At 43.9% G+C, this 18,722-nt stretch overlaps 1 protein-coding gene across 1 annotated transcript in view; it reads left to right on the top strand.

The window, feature by feature from the left end:
• SPNS2 (SPNS lysolipid transporter 2, sphingosine-1-phosphate) overlaps positions 1-18,722 on the top strand; it is a 176,491-nt gene that overhangs the window by 96,454 nt on the left and 61,315 nt on the right. Inside the window, exon 4 of the mRNA XM_084650941.1 lies at positions 17,365-17,516. Within this exon, the coding sequence (XP_084507067.1) occupies positions 17,365-17,516 (152 nt within the window). The remainder of the gene's footprint in view (positions 1-17,364; positions 17,517-18,722) is intronic.

Raw genomic sequence — 18,722 nt, 5'->3', positions numbered from 1 at the left:
AGTGACAGCCTTGCTCAAGGCTCAGGGAGGGCTTGGGCGAGCAGCAACCACAGCCCCGCAGGGGGAGAGGGCTCAAGCCAGACCTGCGCAGAGTCATGGTCACCCTGTCTTTGGGCCCTTACCCCACTGAACCTCTCAACTTTTGCTCGGGGGGGGGAAAGATGCAAGAGTTACCACAGGGATGAAGTAGTTGGAGTTGATTGAAGCAGGAGGGCTCTGCCGATCTCTGAGTCATACAGGTATCTCTCACCCATCCTGTGCTCCTTTTCTACCCCTTACTGGCCCCAGGGCCCTTCCTGAGTGGTTACAGTAGATGGAAAGGGGAGGGGGAGCTCTCAGCACCAATCGAGGAGGAGAGGGAGCTGTGCGGGAGCACTGTTTGCCCAAGTTGGGGAGAAGGAGGGCAGCCCCCCCTTTGCTTTTAGCAAAGGAGGAGTTGTGTTCTCGCCTCACCTTACCCCCGTCGGTGCATTCAGGAGCGTGCGGTGCATTCAAAGACGTGACAGCCGGTGATGAAGGTGTCTCGAGTGCGGTTGTAGCGCCAAAGCCCCGAAGTTCCACCTCAGGTGACAGAAGAGTTCATTGGAAGGTGAGCTCGTTTCTGCTACAAAAAATAAAGGAGACAAAATTATCAGAAAGAATGTCCCTGTCAACTGTTCTCAAGTAACAGTTCCCATCTCTGCTGGCTCTCCTCTCCCCGCCGGGGGTCTGGAGCACTCTGTGAGAGCCTGACTGCCTGCTCAGAATATCAGCTCCCTGGCTGGTAGGGGCAGAACGGCACCATGTCCTATTGAAACCTTTGAAATAACTCTGAATGGATTTTACTGCATGCACAATACTGTTCTGTTCGTAACAGTGCGTCTGCTGCTCTCTGTTCTTGAGTTCATTAGCTAGTCTAATATTCTGAGATGCTGTGGATGCTGAAATCAGAGGAGATGTCTCTGTCGTTCAGAATCACTGTAAGCATAACTCATGCACGCTGCCGCAAAGGCTTTCGTGGCCCCTGCCAGCTCATGGCAATGAAGACAGCAGCCAGCACTGAGACATCGGGATTGCTAATCGGAGCTCAGGCATCCTTCTGGGTGAGCCTGACAGAACACTGTGCTAGAGGAGACTTGCGCACGCCCTGGGCTGGATCCTTTTTCTGGCAAACTCTCGTTAACTTCAACAGGCCTGCATGAGGACTGAGTAAAAACGGAGTAGGGACCTGAGGAGGTGGCTCTGTGCATCTGTGCACTTGCGCATACATTTTCCCTTTTTGCTTAGGAAGATGTTGGATGTTTAGGCTATTGAAAAATGTTTGGCACACGTAAAGGACATCCCCATGAAGTCTACGCATTGTTGGCCTGATCCAGCTACCATGGAAGTCAGTGAGACTTCTTCTACTGTCTTTATGGGAGTTGTAGGATCAGAACCTGTCTCTTTAAATGGACATAGTTATATATGATTATTGTTCATTTATTATTTGTATCTTGGTAGCAGCTAGAGGCTCCAGCTGAAATTGTGGGATCCTGTTGTGCTAGGCAATGTACGTACATAACAGAAAGACAGACCCTGCCCTGAAGAGCTTTGCAGTCTTTAGTATCTTTGTCCCATTCTGTGAATAAATAAATCCCTGTGCATGTCCCTGTATGTGTTTCTATTAGTTGGGAAAGCTTGCCAGTCAGCTTCAATTACAGAAAGGGTGACTGACATTTCAAGGAGCAAAAATCATCCCGTCTCAGCTTTTAAGCTGTCTGGTGGGGAAAGACCTTTAGACTTGATTGAGCTATTCAGCGAGGAAGCTCAGTGGGTGTGTGTGGGTGTGTTTGTGTTTAATTCATTGCCAACCAGGATACATTTTTAAAGCGGTCTCTGTTTTTGTGAGACCCGTAACATCAGTGTTTTGTTTGTCCTGCTGCAGCTGTTGTGGATTCTCAGAGCTGAGCTTGATGGTGCACAACCCGAGATGTCATATTGCGTAGGGTGCTGGCGTGTCTGTCAGTCCTATCTCCTTGAATGTTTACTAAGTGCTAGGGAGTGCTTCATAAATAATTTTTATCATTGTTCATTTCAGCCCTGTTCAAAAAGTTAAGGGGATGTATGGAGGGAGGGGGAAATGTTCCTTAAATTAAACAGGACTGAATTGGCAAGGACAGAAATGCTTGTAAGCTTCTAAATGCATGTTACAGGGGAGAGTGAGTACATATAAAATGCCCATAAACCTCATGTGGTCCTTTTAACGATGGTGATAAGACAGCTGCACGCCTTCCCAGTATGCAGCATTTCATTACTGATGGCATTGCGTGCTACGTTTCAACACTGTGGAAGCCTGACTTGGCAGTTCGCTAGAGTGCGATGGCCTTGCAGTCCCATGTGATACTGTTCCTAAACTTTCTGGAGAATTAAACGTGATTTGGTGGAGTGTACAGTGTCTCTCAACGTATGAGTGTTATACCAATAAAATAAAAACCAGCAGGATCTTATTAAAGGGGATAAGACAAAATGTCACATTTATTGTGAATACAGAAAGAATCATTGTAGGCAGTCAGTTATAGCTATAACATTTCATTCAGTTTCACATTCATTCACACGTTCGTTCATACACACGCACAGGTTCTGCAGCTGCTGTATATTTACCGCTCCTGAATGTAGTGTGTGTTCGTGGCTTGGGTCCGTAGCTTGTGGCGGCTAACTGGCCAGGAAAGCCAGGCATAAGGAAGAGCTGAGCCTCTGTTGGACATGCACCGATGCCTTTCCATGTTGGCAGCAGAATGTTACCCTCCAAAGTCTTCCTTCTCACCCATCCTTTTTGTAGGGTTGAGTTTGAATCCAGAGTCTATAGGTCTTGCTGTGTCACACTGCCTCTGGGTCCGGTGTGATTGATCACCCGTCAATTGCAGACATGACTTTCAGCCTAAGACCTGGCTTTGATGTTTCTTCAATTGTACTTTTGTTCTTTTGTTTTGAGGGTGGACTCCTCTTACTTTGTCAGGGCTGTTGTCTGCATCTTGAGCCATTGGGTGTTTACACTTTATTTCATCAGGACAGGCTGGGGCTGGAGGTTGATTCCATCATCCATACATACCTCATTCACACATCTAAACTAAACTAATAAGATTACAGCAAGGTTTTGCAAAAATGAAGGATGCAGCAAGCTTTTACAAAATGAAGTGAGCATTTTAAAATGACAGGTTTCAGAGTAACAGCCGTGTTAGTCTGTATTCGCAAAAAGAAAAGGAATACTTGTGGCACCTTAGAGACTAACCAATTTATTTGAGCATGAGCTTTTGTGAGGTACAGCCCACTTCATCGGATGCATACCGTGGAAACTGCAGAAGACATTATATACACACAGAGATCATGACAAGTTAAAATGGAGTTTGTTACAGTATGGACAAGTGTAAGGAATGGCAAACAGTGAACAGAAGTTACAATATAGACAAGTATAATGAACGACAAACAGTGAGCAGAAGTTACAATGTTGAAACAGTGTAAGTTTCAGCGATTTAAGCAGCAGTTGGATTGAAAGTGAAACTCAATTAGCCAGTTATTGGGGTAACTAGTTTTATGAATGAATGTTGTTTCATTCATAAAACTTTGCTTATGAAGTTATATTAATAAAGTGAACAATTAAAAACAATTTAATTGATCAGTTCTACATGAGCCCATCTGTCCAATCGTGTAACCTGTTCGCTATTAGCATGTCCTATGAAGCTTCAGGAGAAGGCATTAAACTTCAGTAGTTGTGGTCCTAGGTTGAGAAGATAAAGTGAAGGTGAAAGGCAGTTGTCTGAGGTGGGGATAAGAGCAGGTGGGTTCTTAACTGCAGGAGGCCAGGACTAGGTTGGGAAAGGCGTTTACTACAGGTATCCTATGAAATAAAATGATGATACAACAGTGATATCATGCCATCTCAGTGTTTGTGTCTTTATTGTGAAATAAGGTTACTCATGTATTGTTGCATTGCCATGAAGCATAAAAAAAAGTTAGGCCTCTTTAATTGTCAATCAAGTTGGTAGGATAAGCCCATGAAAAATTGTGACGATCTGATAGAAGGTAAATATGTGAGTGCTATTCCCTGGCTTGCACTCTGTGTTCCATTGTATTTAGACCTGAGAGTTAGTCTGGTGTTTGATTGTCTTCAGGCTATCCAGATATAGGTCTTGAAGAGTGATCCCTTTGAAGAGGGGTTGTAAGCCAATGTATCCTTGCTTTGGGAATAGAAGAGGTCATTTATGGTTGGTGTTCTCCAGGTCTCACTCTTGGAAGGGCTTCAGGACAGCTTGATTAATAATCTTTCACAGAGAGAAAGAAAACTGAAATAATTACCTCGGCCCAGTGGTGAGCGTGTTAGAAGACCTAGGGCTGAGTCTACTCTTGGCAGAAGGAGGGGTTGGAGGCCTTTGGAAGGTGGCGTTCTCCGTCCTGAAGAGAAGGATTTATGGGAGACCGAAGGCATCATTAAACTCACGTGAACACGGGTTCAGACACACGCTGTTGAGTAGATTCAAGGAAGGAAGGGACTTAAGGGTGGAGAGAGAAATGGACCCGGAAGATGTGGGTGAAAGTTCCTCGTCCATATTCCTTACTGGGGATATGGTGAGAGAGAGCCTGCTGTCAGGTGTTCGCTGTAAACAAAAAACAATAACCCCTTTCATAATGTAGGAGAATATGACTCTGCATGAATCATCACAGTATGCCTGGCCTACTGGTTAATGTATAAAGACTGTGGACATGGGCTCCTGTGTTCTAGGAGTATGTGCAAACAGTGTGAACGTGGGAAATTCAGTCTTGCTGGCACCAGAAACTTTTGAAGCACTGGCTTTTTTTTTTGTTTTTAAGTGTAGGAGTTTCACATGTGGCAGAAAATTCTGGGTTTGCCACTTAGAGATTACTGGATTCCAGTAATAAGACCAGACCCATGAAATAGGTCTTGAGTTGCAAATTCCTAGTAACACTGCCGAATATCATGACTGAACATATGATTGAAATCTCATTAGACGGTAGCTGCAAATGCACTTAATAGAGTGTATCCATAGTCACTCTTTGGATTTGGTAGAAGAATCCACCCGGATGCCTGAATACCGTTAAATGGGATTGCTCCTGTGTCAGTACAGGATGGTTTTACAAATGAACCTACAGCATGAGGATATTTTGCCAATTAATAATGCATCAAGCCTGCAATATAAAGGTTGTTCAATGAAGGCGAGTAGTGGGGAGAAGCCAGTTAAGGGGAATTAAGAGAGACACTGATTTCACACTGGAAACCTGTGCATGACTTTACAGCTGATGCTAAAAGCAAGAGTAACCTCCCTTGCAGTGTTTCTACCAGTCCTAGGTAGAAATGGGAAGAGTCAGAGGAGTATGAAAATGGAAGGCAGATAAAAAAGTTAATATAGAGGGGATGGGTAAAGGTTCAGGGAGGTTCCAGTATATCTGAACCAGTTTGCCCACTTAGTCTGTCTCATTCATGCACTTAGGCTTTTAGCATTACACAGTAAAATAGGCACAAATGAGCTAAACCGTAGCTGAATACAATACTTGGTAAGGGTACGGATGGTAAGAAATTTAGTTCTTGAGTAATTTCATGTCATCATCTAAGGCATTTCATTAAAATCTGTGTCTTTCATGGACTGTAGGAAGTCTTGCCCAGTCTCTAGAATGCATACACTTAGGGCTTGTCATGTCTTCACTACTGGGAGATCCATGCTGCTGCAATCGGTGCAGCGGGTGTCAATTTAGTGGGTCTAGAGCTCACTTGGGTCGACTCTGGTACTCCAGCTCCCCGAGAAGAGTAAAAGTTGACCGGAGAGCATCTATTGACACAGCACAGTGAAGACACTGGGGTAAGTTGACCTATGCTACGTCGACTACAGCTACATTATTCACATAGTCGGAGTAGCATAAGTTAGGTCAACTAACCCCAGTAGTGAAGACAAGCCCTAGGACAATTCTTTTGTACTTGCCTGCCTAAATAAGTGAACTGATCTTCAGCATTGCTGGGGACTCATAGCTCCCATGGAAATTATCTCTGAATGGCTCTGAATCCCACAGAATTTGGCCACATTTATTTGGTGTCTTGAATATCTGTTTAGGTGCCTTGTTCTAAGTACCCAAGTTTGAAAACTTTGCCCTTACTGTCCTTTCGCATCAAAAACCTTGGGTCTATTTTATTGTTAAGAGCAGACTGTGTCGATCTCCTGTTTCCCATTCAGATGAATATGTTGGATATCTGTGCTTGTCAAAGTGAGGGACTGATAGCATTGGCTAGAGCCAGAAGTGTTCGTTGTAAATGCTAGTGCAAGGTTTACCACCTCACAAGTATGTGAAAACAGCTTGCTTCTGACCCACAGCTATCAAGCTATTCCAGGGCTGATGGTTCTGGAAGGTCCAATTATGCATAGTACTGCCAGGCTCCTTCTCTGCTTGTGGCTTAACTCAGACCTTCAGGGATGAGGAAAGGCTAATGCGTTTACTCAATGTTCTACCAAGCCCCAGTAATGTAGGTTTCTAATGTTCCTCTCTCTTTAAGCCATCTAAGCTATACTTTATAAGCAGCCATCTAGGTAACATTCCACCTTATGATATTCTGGTGAGTAAGCAAGTTGATCTGTTATGTTCCTTTCAGTTCCATTTCAGGCCCATTAACGATCAGTAGGCTAAACCAAGAAGCATATAAAATTTGCCAGTGTGAGTGTCAAGTAATATTTCTATTGCAAGACAGCACAGTCAAATGAGAGGTACTTCAGTTACCAAACTGAATTGCTGCGTTTGCCTATACTGAGGCTGTCATTTGGACCCTCTAATTAAATTACTTAATCAGATGATGGTGGGGAGTGGGCTTAAAGTTTTGCTTTTTTTACCTGAAAATGTCTGAAATGTGAATGAAGGCAGAGTCTCCAAGGCTCCAGACAGGTTAGAAATGGGGGCAGATTGAGGTCTTCTGCATTAAAACCAAGACCTTCAACAGTGGGTGCCTGAAGTCAGGCTTCCAAGGCTGAGACTTTGAAATCTGAATGGAAATTGGACATCCCTTAAGGAGCTTTGAAAATCTCAGTCCTAAATCTGTATTCAGATACTGAAATAGGTGCTTGGTTTTTGTAAATGATGAGCACCCAGCAGCTCCTGTTGAGTTTGAATAGACTTGTAAGAGCTATGGGATGCACAGTACTCTTTGGGTTTTTTTTGCTTGTTTGTTTTTGTTGTTGTTAGTTTTTTTTTGAAGATGTGAATGCTTAATTAGTTGCCTAAATAGAGACTTAGAGCCATACCTGTAGACACCCATTTGTAAAAAATCTTGGTCTAAGGGTGCAAGTAATGAGGATGGAACTTCCCACCAAGCTCCCTTCACTGGATATGTTTCTGTACTAACTAGTGGTGTAAATCTGACAAAGTTAGAGGGGATTTTAATCAGGCAGAATCTCAAGCAAATCCCAAGTACATTTCCAAATAAAACCCTCCATATTCAATCAAATGTGACTGAACAAGTCACCAGGGAGAGCTAAAGCTATTAACAAATACTAGGAACAATTAGAGCAGAGGCTAGAGGACTTAGCATCGTCTCCCTCCCTCGCTGTTATATTTAAATATAATTTCTTCCTTTTCTCCTTGCTGAAATCCTTTCTCTCCTAGTGGGATACTAATAGCAGCCAAACTCTTCCGAAGGGGGCGTGTTCTAAAGACAGGTGCGTGATACTGAGAACTTCTGGGATACTTAAAGCAGTGGAAATCGGTTAAAACTGAGGTGTTGATTTTAGCTTATTGAGACTAGAAAAATCAGCCACCATTTATATTAAGGGTAGTTTCTAAAGGCTTAATAAGTCAATAGACACTTGAATAAATGATTAAACAATTGTTAGAGGCTGACAGCTCAGTAATCTAGAACAGGTACTGCTCATGTCTGTAACATGCGTAATAACATTTAGTCGTCATTTGTTAACCCTTTAGAAAAATGCTCTTAAATATAAAATGTGACTGAAATAATCTTAGAGCAGGAGTAAATTACTGTATGTAAAAGCTGAGCCTGGGGGAGATTTGAAAGGGCTTCACCTGCTGGAAAACAGTGTTTCAGAGAGGGCTTTCTGTGCCACTGGCCAATCTGAGGCACATGGCTCTTCAGAAACACTCAAGCTGCTGGAGTGAGCAGGATTGAGACTGAAGAGGAGAGCGCAGAGCTGTACGCCTCTTTAATTAGCATGCTGAGGATCACACTGAAGCACAGACCTCTTTAGATACCCGTACTCCAGCCTGGCTCCTTTTTTATCCTGTGCGTAAGGGTGTGCAAGGGGCTTGAGATATACTATCACTCCGTGTGCTGAGCTTAATCTTAATGGCCCCACTTGTGCACCTTGCTGTTGTCCGTCCCCCCCAACTCCCCACACACACTTAATTGCAGGATTAAGCTTCACAGACTCTTGAAGCTGCAAGCGCTCTTTGCAAAATCAAACACAAGTTTCCTGCTTATTTTACCAGCTGCTCGTTGGGGGCTTGTCCACACACAGACTTGGGAACTGAAGTAACTGAATCAGTTTTAATCTACATCCTTTAGTTATTTCAATGCAGTCTGTGTGTAGACACTCTAATTTGGGAATAAACGTGTCCTCTTGATGCAATAGTGAAATAAGAGTGTCCACACACAGGCTTGTATTGAAATCACTAAAGGTATGGACTAAAACTAATGCTCAGTTTCTCGAGTTCCAGCGTAGATGAGACTGAAGAGAGAAGGAAGAGGACATGTCAAGTGTGTGTGTTGAGGGGGAGCAGGAAGAACGAGACCTGAGACTGAGGGCTAGATAGTTCACCTCCCTGAGAGACAGTAGTAAGGTTGACAGAAGAATTCTTCCATCACCTCAGCACTGTCTACACTGGGAGTTAGGTCGGCTTACCTGCGTAGCTCATGGTGTGGGTTTTTTATGCTTCTGAGCAACATAGCTGGGTTGACCTCATTTTCTGGTGTAGACCAGGCCATAGTCACAGATGGAGGTGAAGAGCCATGAAGAAGGCGGGGAAGGACAAGTAGCTTGAGCTTGATGTGAAAGGTGAGAGAGGCCAGTGAGGAGGAGACTGCAGTACTTGAGACCAGAGATGACCTGAGGTGTGGAAAAGGATTTTTTCAGTAGAGGCTGAAGGCTGGACTGCACTACAAAATTAGGTGGAGTCAAACCAAACCCAAGCCCTGGTGGGGACAGTGCTAGGTCAACAGAAGATTTGTTCCATCGACCTAGCTACCAACTCTCAGGCCCTTCTGTCGCTGTCGTGTCTGTTCTACAGCGGCACAGGTGCAGCACTGTTAGTGTTCTGCATTCCCTGCGGGTATGTCTGTGCTACGGAGACCATCGCCATAATTATGCCGGCATAGCCCTGAAGTGTAGACACAATCTACATTGACAGAAGGGTTTTTTTTTTGTCAGTGTAGGAACAATACCTTCCTGAACCAAGTGAGCTATGTTGCCAAAAGCACTCTTCCATTGACCTTGCTGAGTCTACATGGAGGGTTGTATCGGCCTAGCTAGGTTGGTCAGTGCTATGGTTTTTTTGCGCCCTGGCCGACATAGCTAGGCTGATGTAACTTTTCTGGGCAGACTATGTCTCAAAGGAAAGGTCAGATTTTGGAGAAACTGAAACTAGGATTTAGTGACAGCCTGGACGGGGTGAGAAGGGTATGGTGAGAGAGGGAGGATGAGGAGCGCTGAAAACTACTTAATAAACCTAAGCTTGGAAGGAATGGAGTTTTATCAGTACATTGGTTGATTTCACCAAACCCACACAAACTGACCCAAAAAACAGTTCCTTTCGTAATCGTTGAAATGTACAGGAAGGCAAAGTAAGAAAAATGCTGCTTCAGAACGTCTTAGTTTCATGTAAAGATATTTACTGTGTATATTTTGATATGTGATGTTGGCAATTTGTGTTTTAATAGCTATAAAGCTTTAAATTTTTGAATCTCAATATCAGCTGTCATTAATTGATTGTTTGACCCCCCCAAAAAAATTTCCCACAAACGTGAAAATTTAAATCCATAAAAAATGTAAAAATGCTTAAAAATAAACATTGATATTATCTGTTGAAATTATTTCAAAAAAATTGAATTTTGCCAAGCCTAAATATACCAGATGGGAACAGAACTGGCAGCTGCAGTGAAAGCTTCCCCTAGGCCACTCTGCGAATGTGACTCATGTCTGATGAGAGCTGATTTGTAGGGGGGAGAGGGTTGTTTATAAGTGCATCTGCCAAGCAAGTGCCCATCACCCAAGCCTCTATGTGCCCTTGCAAGTCTAAGACAAAGAAGTGAATGCTGGTAAATTCATAGCTTTGCATCAGTGCTGATAACTCATAGCCTCAAACCACCCACCCACCCACACACGCACACACCTTTGTCTTGTAACTTTGCATGCCTTAAGATCAAGCTCTGACGGAAGTTGCCAGCCTGCAAGAATAAAGGTCTCACTCTGGCTTCCACCCACCTATTACTCCTTGCAGGGTGAACTCCAACAGCCCTTCTGCTCCTGAGACTCCACCCCATTACCCCACAAATTCATCTCCCTGAGTTCTTCACTACTAGATACTCAGACTTTGCCCTTATGGTTTGTCACACTCGAAGGAATGAAACCTGCCCCAGTTATCAGTTCAGGGGGATACACTCATACAGTTTGCACAATAAAGGCAAGCTAGTGGTAAAAAATAAACAAAAAGCTTATTTAATTGAAAAATCATAGATTCAAAGATGAAATAGTAAGGAAATATGTAAAATATGTAAAAGTTACACAGAAGATAAACGTGAAGACACATCCTCAGGCTTTATACTTCTATATTAGTTAAATTTCCTTTTCTAATACAGGTTACCTGTTGTGTCTGAACAAGTTCCTAGCATGCCCTCAGTCCTAGAGGGGAGCCAGTTTTTCATGGACAGCACCCTGCTTATATGCTGGCCCTCAGTTTCTGGCTTATCTTCCTGGCTCATTCAGACTTCGGCATCTGTGCTGGCACTCCCAACAAGGGGCTAGATGTCTCTTGTTAAGGTAGTTTGCATGGCATGGACATGTCTTCTTGAGGAGCTAGACAAAGATCTCCCAGTTCATAGATCCTGAAATGGCCATCAGATGATATTAAAATTCAGTCTCTATCGGCCTGACCTGTACATGTTCTACAGAAGACCCCATTCTCCCGGATTGTTCACAGAGCAACTTTCATCTTCACTAAATATCTTCCCCTCTTCATCTCCCCCAAAATGTTTTCTTTTTTAAATTAATTTGACAATGCATGAAATTGTAGGATAGAGCACTCTTGTGGGCAGGTGTATAATAAAGTTGAGGCACGTATCATTGCCATTCCAAATCTAGATATGAATCCAGAATGTTCTGGGATGTTTGGATCCAGGATTTTTGTTTTATCCATTATTCAGTTATGGATTTCCAACACCTATAAAAGTTTTTGCGGGGTTCAGATCAGGAGTTTATCGTTAGGGCCATCTCTTCCACCATAAGCAACGACTGTCACCCCACCATGTCTCCAAAAATAACTTACAGCTGTCTCCAGTATTTACTCATCTTTCTCAAAGGGAGGATGTCCCTGTGCAGTTTGGAAACCCGCAGGTTCATAAACATGATTCCGTCTTTGCAGGGGAGTTTAAAGAAATATGTCACCTGAGTTTGTCATGCCGCGTCATTGCTCACTTCTCCTAGGGAGTGTCTATTTATGAGCTCAAATTTGAACTGTGATTTCAGAGCTGCCAGTCCTATTAGTCACAGTACTGGTACTGGAGAAGCACATTGCTATTCTGGCTAGTATCATGATTTTGGAACGCCTTTGCATACCTACGGCAGAAGGTGTGGTATGTCAACTTCAATCATTAGAACCTAACACAGTGCTGATCTGTTTGGGAAAGCTGTTAATGGAACACAGCAGAAAGTGTTATTCGTCTGGTCAGAAAATACGGGTCCCGTCTGACTCCTCATGCTGAATTATGCCTCATGTATATAATCATAATGCCATGTTAGCAACTCTTGGCAGTCCACGCCCTGGTTAAATGGAGCTGAGCCTCCTTTAAGGAAATTAAAAATGGGATCTTTAGGAGGTCAACTCTGTGTGTTTGTCAGATGGAAGAATATGTTCACATGTTGTAATTGATGTAGCTATACTGTTGCAATCCTGTGTTGTGGACAAGGTTGCACCAGTGCAAAACATGGATTGCACACCTGCAGTGCATCTATACTAGGGATTTTCACTGGTGCAGCCACTCCAATGTAGTCAGTGCTTAAAGTGTGCTAGGTTATGGGCCCAGCAAATAAAATTTCTCAAGCTCTGGCCAGGTTGCTGAGGGGCGCACATTTCAGCCCTGGCTGCTTTCCCCACTACCCCACTTCCTGGGGCAGAGCAATCAATCAGAGCTGCTGCAGAAGTAGGCCGTACCGGGGACAGAACAGGCAGGGTGAAGAGGCCTAGGAGCTGCAGGAGGAACTGAGATGAGCCTGGGGTGCAGAATTGATGTGGTGATTAGGGGGAGAGGCCGTTGTGATGTCATTTCCATTTCTTTAGGAAATAATAGAAACCCCCCCCACACACACACATGCTTTTTTCAGACCACTTTAAGCACTGAATATAGTTAGACCGGCGCATATTTCCCTAATCTGGACAAGCCAATATTTCCTTTGTATTATGGGATGCTTTACAGCTACTTCAGATTCAGATGCTTAATGACCAGGCTTACGGATCACATGGCTCTCTAGACATGGCTGGTTCTTCAGCGTTTTATGCATACTTTGGCAGATTATAGGTTTATCAGTGGCAACTAATCTTGTAGAGAACCGTGGCCAAATTCCTTTTGTTAACTTATTTAAAGAGAAAGAGGTACGGTCACTATTAGACCTATTAAAACCTACATTACTCACTCAGTGGTCTGTGCCACTGGGCTAAATGTGTAATTAGGGGCTTCGTTCAAACATGATAAAAGGCAGTCACATGTACAGCTTAGTCAAAGGATGTCCTGGCCCACTGAATTCTGATGTGATGTGTGAGATCAGGAATAGAAACAGTATGAAGATGTTAATGTAAACCTCTTGTGTGTGTGCTACAGAAAATTGCAATGCCTTGGTGCCCTTTAAATACTGTAGAGTCCAATAATGAAGCCCTTACTGTTTTTTGCGGTGTGTGTTGTGCCTGTTTAAGAACTGAGTAAGGATTCGATTTGGTGTCTAGTTTTCAACAGGATTGTAGGGTTTGGCAGAATGGATCAGTCCAGGGACCTCTTAGCCCAGTGTCCCCTCTCCGTCAGCCCAGCAGAAGGTGCAAGAAACCCAGCAGTGGGCAGTTACGGGATAGCCTACCCCCAGAGAAAATTACTTGCCAGCCCCTCTTAGTGGTTGGCTTATGCCCTGAATCATGAAGATTTATACATCTTCTAAAACTCCTTTTTTTTTTTTTAGTTACGACTATGTACAACCCTGTATTTCCAGCAATGGGATGTGTGGACAAAGTAGTAAAGCCCTGGGAACTTGGAGAAAGGCCACATTTTCCCTTAAAGAGACTGGAAGAGAAGAGCCAGGTCCACAGTTCCTGCCTTGCTGCCATCCATTCCACTGCCCCCTCTAGGTGGTACGCCCTGTGGTGACGTGGCTTTCAGGGGAGTGTCCAACAAGAGTGGCAGAGGCACCATATCTCTACCAGCCTTCATCCTTTCTCCACCATGTCAGCTTGTGGTGCACCTGAACCCTATCTTGCTGACGTCCCTTTGTGGTATAGAAAAGCTGAGCAGGGGGAATTCCAGGGGATTAGGCCTTGCAGATTGGCTGCTCCCTCTCCTGCTGTCTGTACCCCCACTTTGGTGCTTCTAGCGCCTTGGCTGGAATTGTGCTGGTCTGTCTAGGGCTTGAGAGTGCAGCAAATGGAGGGATGTGGATTTGCACACTGCATTCACTTCTGGGGGATACATCCTCAGGTGCCAGGGGGGTCATTGGCAGACATGATGGGAAGCAATGGCAAACCCATACTCCCGAGTGTGATCATTAACCTTTATTGAAAATGAAGTGTTTGCTTTGTCCGTTCTTAAGTGTCCAAAAATTCCATCAAGTTGTCTGTCATCACTGACCCAGGGAAAAAAGCACCAAAACCTTGATGTTTCTGGTCTTAATTTGTATGCATATAAAATATGCTTAGGTGCTGAAAGCTGACTCAGGCTTTTAAAATCCCCCAGCACAATTAGAAGCGTTTGCACAGGGGAACAAATTATGGAAGAACTACGCAGTAATGTTTGAAGGAATAAACTTCTTTAATACATACCAATCCTTATTTGGGAAAGGGTAAAATTTGATTAACAATTCCCACTCTGCTACTCATGCTGTTCTCAGAGGCAGTTTGGTCCAGAGCAGACAGGGTGGCCAGGGTATGTGTCTCACTGTTCTGCCCAAGCCTCGGGGTGTGACAAAAAGGAAAAGCAACAGAAAGAAAGGGTTTCCATCAAGCTAATGGAAACTATCCTGCCCACCCATGGGGAAGAGACATGCAGGTCTGAGGTCAGAATAGATGATCACGTGATCCTTTCTGGCCTTTAGAATTATGAATGTATGTGTATAAAGCAGACAGAGCTTTATATATACTACATCTGTGGACTTCCTGTTGGTTCACTACATGCTTACATCTTGATATACTGCTTTTCTCTTACGCGAGTCTTACGTTGATCATCATCTAGAGTCAGAAATTCATCACTCAGGCCTGGTCTGCACCTAAAATTTTGGTCAACCGAGTTACATCGTTTCAGATTGTGGAAAATTTTGCATCTTGTGCAACGTAGTTAATTGACTTAACCCCCACTGCAGACGCAGTTAGGTTGATGGAAGAATTCCCCTCCATCAGTGTAGGAAGCATCTGCGTTACAGTGGCACAGCTATGCTGCTGTAGTGTAGACACATCTTCAGACTCTCAAAGCATGAGAGAGAATGTGGCAGAAATACTGGAAAGGGGATTTGGCTTTCTGTGTGAGAATGAGTCCTGATGTGGATAGGCTACCAGGGGTTGTCGGTGTTTTCAGTGCACTAGGATGCCCAACGTTATCAATATTGGTAGAGCTGAGCTGGTGTTAACAACAGGGAGAAAGCTTTGCACAAGATTTGTAGGCAAGATTTGAGAGGTCACCATTGCTGTAGCAATGGTCAGAGTAAAGCCCATGCAGAATGGTTATTGAGAATTGTACTTGTTGCTGTATCTCTCTGGTGGTATTTTCATATAGATAAAGTTTTAGAAAGGTCCTGTATGTCAGCAAGATGGCCACTTTCCTGTCATGGTTGACATTTCATATTTACTGGTTATTGGTCTGGAACTGAGCCTCCTTAACCCCATCTCCATCGTATCTGAACCATGGTTGGTTTTGATTTTGCAACACCAGAAACCAGCGGATGAACGTGTGCAAACCGAAACCAGCGGATGAACGTGTGCAAACCGAAACCAGCCTCCAGTTTTGCCCAGTTCTAATTCTGCCTCACTAATGCATTCAGCATGTATATGAATAATGCTGCTTATCCCAACCACATTGGCTACCAGTGTGCCAGTCGCAGGCAGTGTATCTCCACAGCATTCCTGAATGGTTTAGCATTGGGCAATGGACCTAATTTAACTGGTTTGAGTCATGATATTGCCCTTTCTGCAGGCACCCACGTGCATCTGTTCAGTATGACAGGGCTAGAGGAGACATTTAATTATACCTGTAATTGCAAACACCAAGCAAGTTATAATTGTGTTCAGAAAATGCGTACCAAGGTAGAACTGGCGTCAAAATAAGCAGTTGATGGTGGCTGTGCAAGGCACTGTTAGTGTGTTTAGAGGAACCGCACGGGAGTTGTCTACCAGCAGGTGTATATATGGTAAAGCAGGTGCTTCAGCGCCCATCTTCTCAGCTCATCTCAGCAAGGACTTTGCATGGTTAGAGTAGGGAACCTGAGACCTGAGTTCCAATCCCAGCACTACTTGAGACTTGTGTGACCTAGGGCAAATTGCCCTCTCACTGACTCAGTTTCCCCTTTGTAAAGGGGGATCAATAATACATATTCACCGTTGCATTTGAGGGATGAGTGTAATCCATATGGCTCCAACTCTCCCAGGTGACCTACTGGCTAACAAAAGTGACAGTATATGGGGACCTGTAAGGGTTAGATATTTAAAATTTGGCTTTCCCCAGCCCTTTTCTTTGTCCTTAGTCGACAGCTGCAATTAATTGCTGTTGTATTTCTGCACCTGGAGTTGTTTCTGAGTGCAGCTCGCGTTGCTTCGATGTGCTCGTGCATCAGGTAGTTAGGCGTCGAAGTGGCATAAACCGGGCTCGCAAACAGCTGCAGCCAGAAAGCTGCAAGCGTACAGAGGAGCTTCCTTGAAAAGCAGGCGCGTACAGTGTCTTATACAATGTCAGGTGCGAGGGGAGCCACCAGCAGGAAAATACGTTCCCTTAGTTCCGTGACGTCGGTGGAAAATTCCTTTTCCTCTTCCATGTTGGCTTGCATTAGATTTCAGTTTGTTGCAGCTCACGTTTTCCTGACACATTCTGGTCTGTATTCAGTCTGCTCACGTCCACTGCTTGCAGAGAGTGCACTTGTTTCCAAGTGATTTCTGTTGCCGGCTTTACGTTTGTGCAATGGGTACAACTGCATAGGATGTCCCTGAATCCGCTGTTGTTACTGATAAGCAGCACACTGACTGCAGACCTATATCAGTATAACTAAGTCACTCGGGGGTGTGAAAAATCCACACCCTTGAGCGATGTAGTTATGCCGATCTAACCCCCAGTATAGACAGTGCTATGTCAATGCGGGAGCTTCTCCTGTCCACATAGCTACCGCATCTTCGGGGGGTGGATTATCTATGCCGACAGGAGAAGCCCTTCCATACTTTTTGAAGAGTCTTAAAAATTGCACCAGGATTGACTTTTCAGCCCAGTGCTCTGTGGCAACTTGGATACAGAGGATTTATACACATCATTTAAGACCTCCAAATACGAGAGTCGTCATCAGCTCAGCTCCCCGCAAACCTTCTGTAGGGTTGCTCTGTCTACACCCATAAACCTCCTATGGTTGAGCCTCCCCCTGGGAGTGAAATGAGAATCTCCTGCTTCCCATTCTTTAACCATATTAGCTGCCAATGTTTGGAACATCTTCTGGAATGCCAATTAGGGCAAGGGTTTATTATTACAGTTATTTTTTAAAATATGTGTAAACCACTACAGAAATATGGCACTGACATTTTCCCTGGGAACAGAAACACGAGGAGCAGTGGTAAGAGTGACAGTGGGATGAGGGGAGTAAGTGTTATCCACTGGTCACATGGGCTTGCATTTCCCTGTGGACTGTTTCATTATGAACCATTTTGAAGACTGATTAATTTTTTTCTTATTACTTCCCTCAGTATTTCTGGCTCCTCGTCCTTTCACGAGGTTTGGTCGGCATCGGTGAAGCCAGTTATTCCACCATCGCTCCCACCATCATAGGAGACCTTTTCACCAAAAACACCAGAACCCTCATGCTGTCTGTCTTCTACTTTGCAATCCCTCTTGGCAGGTAACCAGTCCACTGCTGTTCTCTTGAATTACCATACATCCGAAACGGCTGACAAGAAAGACACATTTTCTTAGATTTGAATTGTTTTGTAAGGGAAGAGTTTGCAGACTGATGGCTAGAGTAGGGGCTGCTTAAAAGAAAGAGGTGCTTATACCTGTGTTGCCACTGATTCATGTCCACGTTCATTTAAGACCCTTGCCTGGAATAAAGGTGAGGTATTACTAATTAACAGAGCTGGATGAAAACAGAAAATAACTATTCAGCATATACGTTTTTGGAATAACAGCGATGTTACTTGTATAACTGATGAATAATATTATACCAGTTCTCTTAGTTGCTGTTTATATTCATTTGAGATATGGGCCTTTTTGAGTCAAGTTCCTCCAAGTTACCATATACTCTAGAAGAGTCATTAGGTTAAGGTACTAAGGGCTAAATGGTCAAAACTGTGCAAGTGTAATTGCAGGCACATCTCCCTAAGGCATGTGAATATTGGAGAGTGCAGGTCAGAGGCACAATTTAGCTCTTGAAATTTTGGCCTTTCCAAAGTATTCTTTAGCTTACATTCAAACTCCGACCTACTTGAATCTGCAAAATTTGGCTGAGACGCTCTAGAGGACCCAGTGGTTAAAACCACAGTAGACAGTCTGTGTTAGTACTCCCACCATTGCAGCGACCACTGTGGGAAATTACTTTTAAAAGTCTAATGTAGACAAGGCTGAGGAGAGCTGCTGTAAGGAGCATTCATGCTTCAATTTACGCAGAGTCGTCTAGGACCATACAGCCCATAGTCTCCTGATGAATGTAACAGACAGACTCAGTCTTTGAGTAATTATTTCCCCTGGCACTTTCTTTCAATTGAGTTCCCTTATCAGCCCAGTGCAGTATCTGATTGCTGGGACTAGAGAGATCCTGTATGTTTTACAATGGTTGACCCTGCATTGTGAGGTTGTAGACAGGGTGGGCTCAGACAATGTGGATCCAGATTCCCAGAAGCAGATGACTTCCTCTGAAGAAGTGGCACAGTAAGTTCATTTCCAGAAAGGGAAAACCTGGACAGCAGTTAACTCCACCATTGCAGTGAAAAACATCTGGATTAGGGTGGCGATACACCAGCTAGAACTTATTGTAGTAACTTTGAAACAAAAATTGAAACATTCTTTTGCTCTTCAGGAAGAAGAAATGGCTGGTCCTTAACTGATGGAA

The sequence above is a fragment of the Lepidochelys olivacea genome (assembly GCF_965140295.1).
Source record: "Lepidochelys olivacea isolate rLepOli2 genome assembly, chromosome: 17".
Taxonomy (NCBI): Eukaryota; Metazoa; Chordata; order Testudines; family Cheloniidae; genus Lepidochelys; species Lepidochelys olivacea.
Note: the sequence above shows the minus strand (reverse complement) of the source record. Positions and strands in the feature narration are given on the sequence as shown.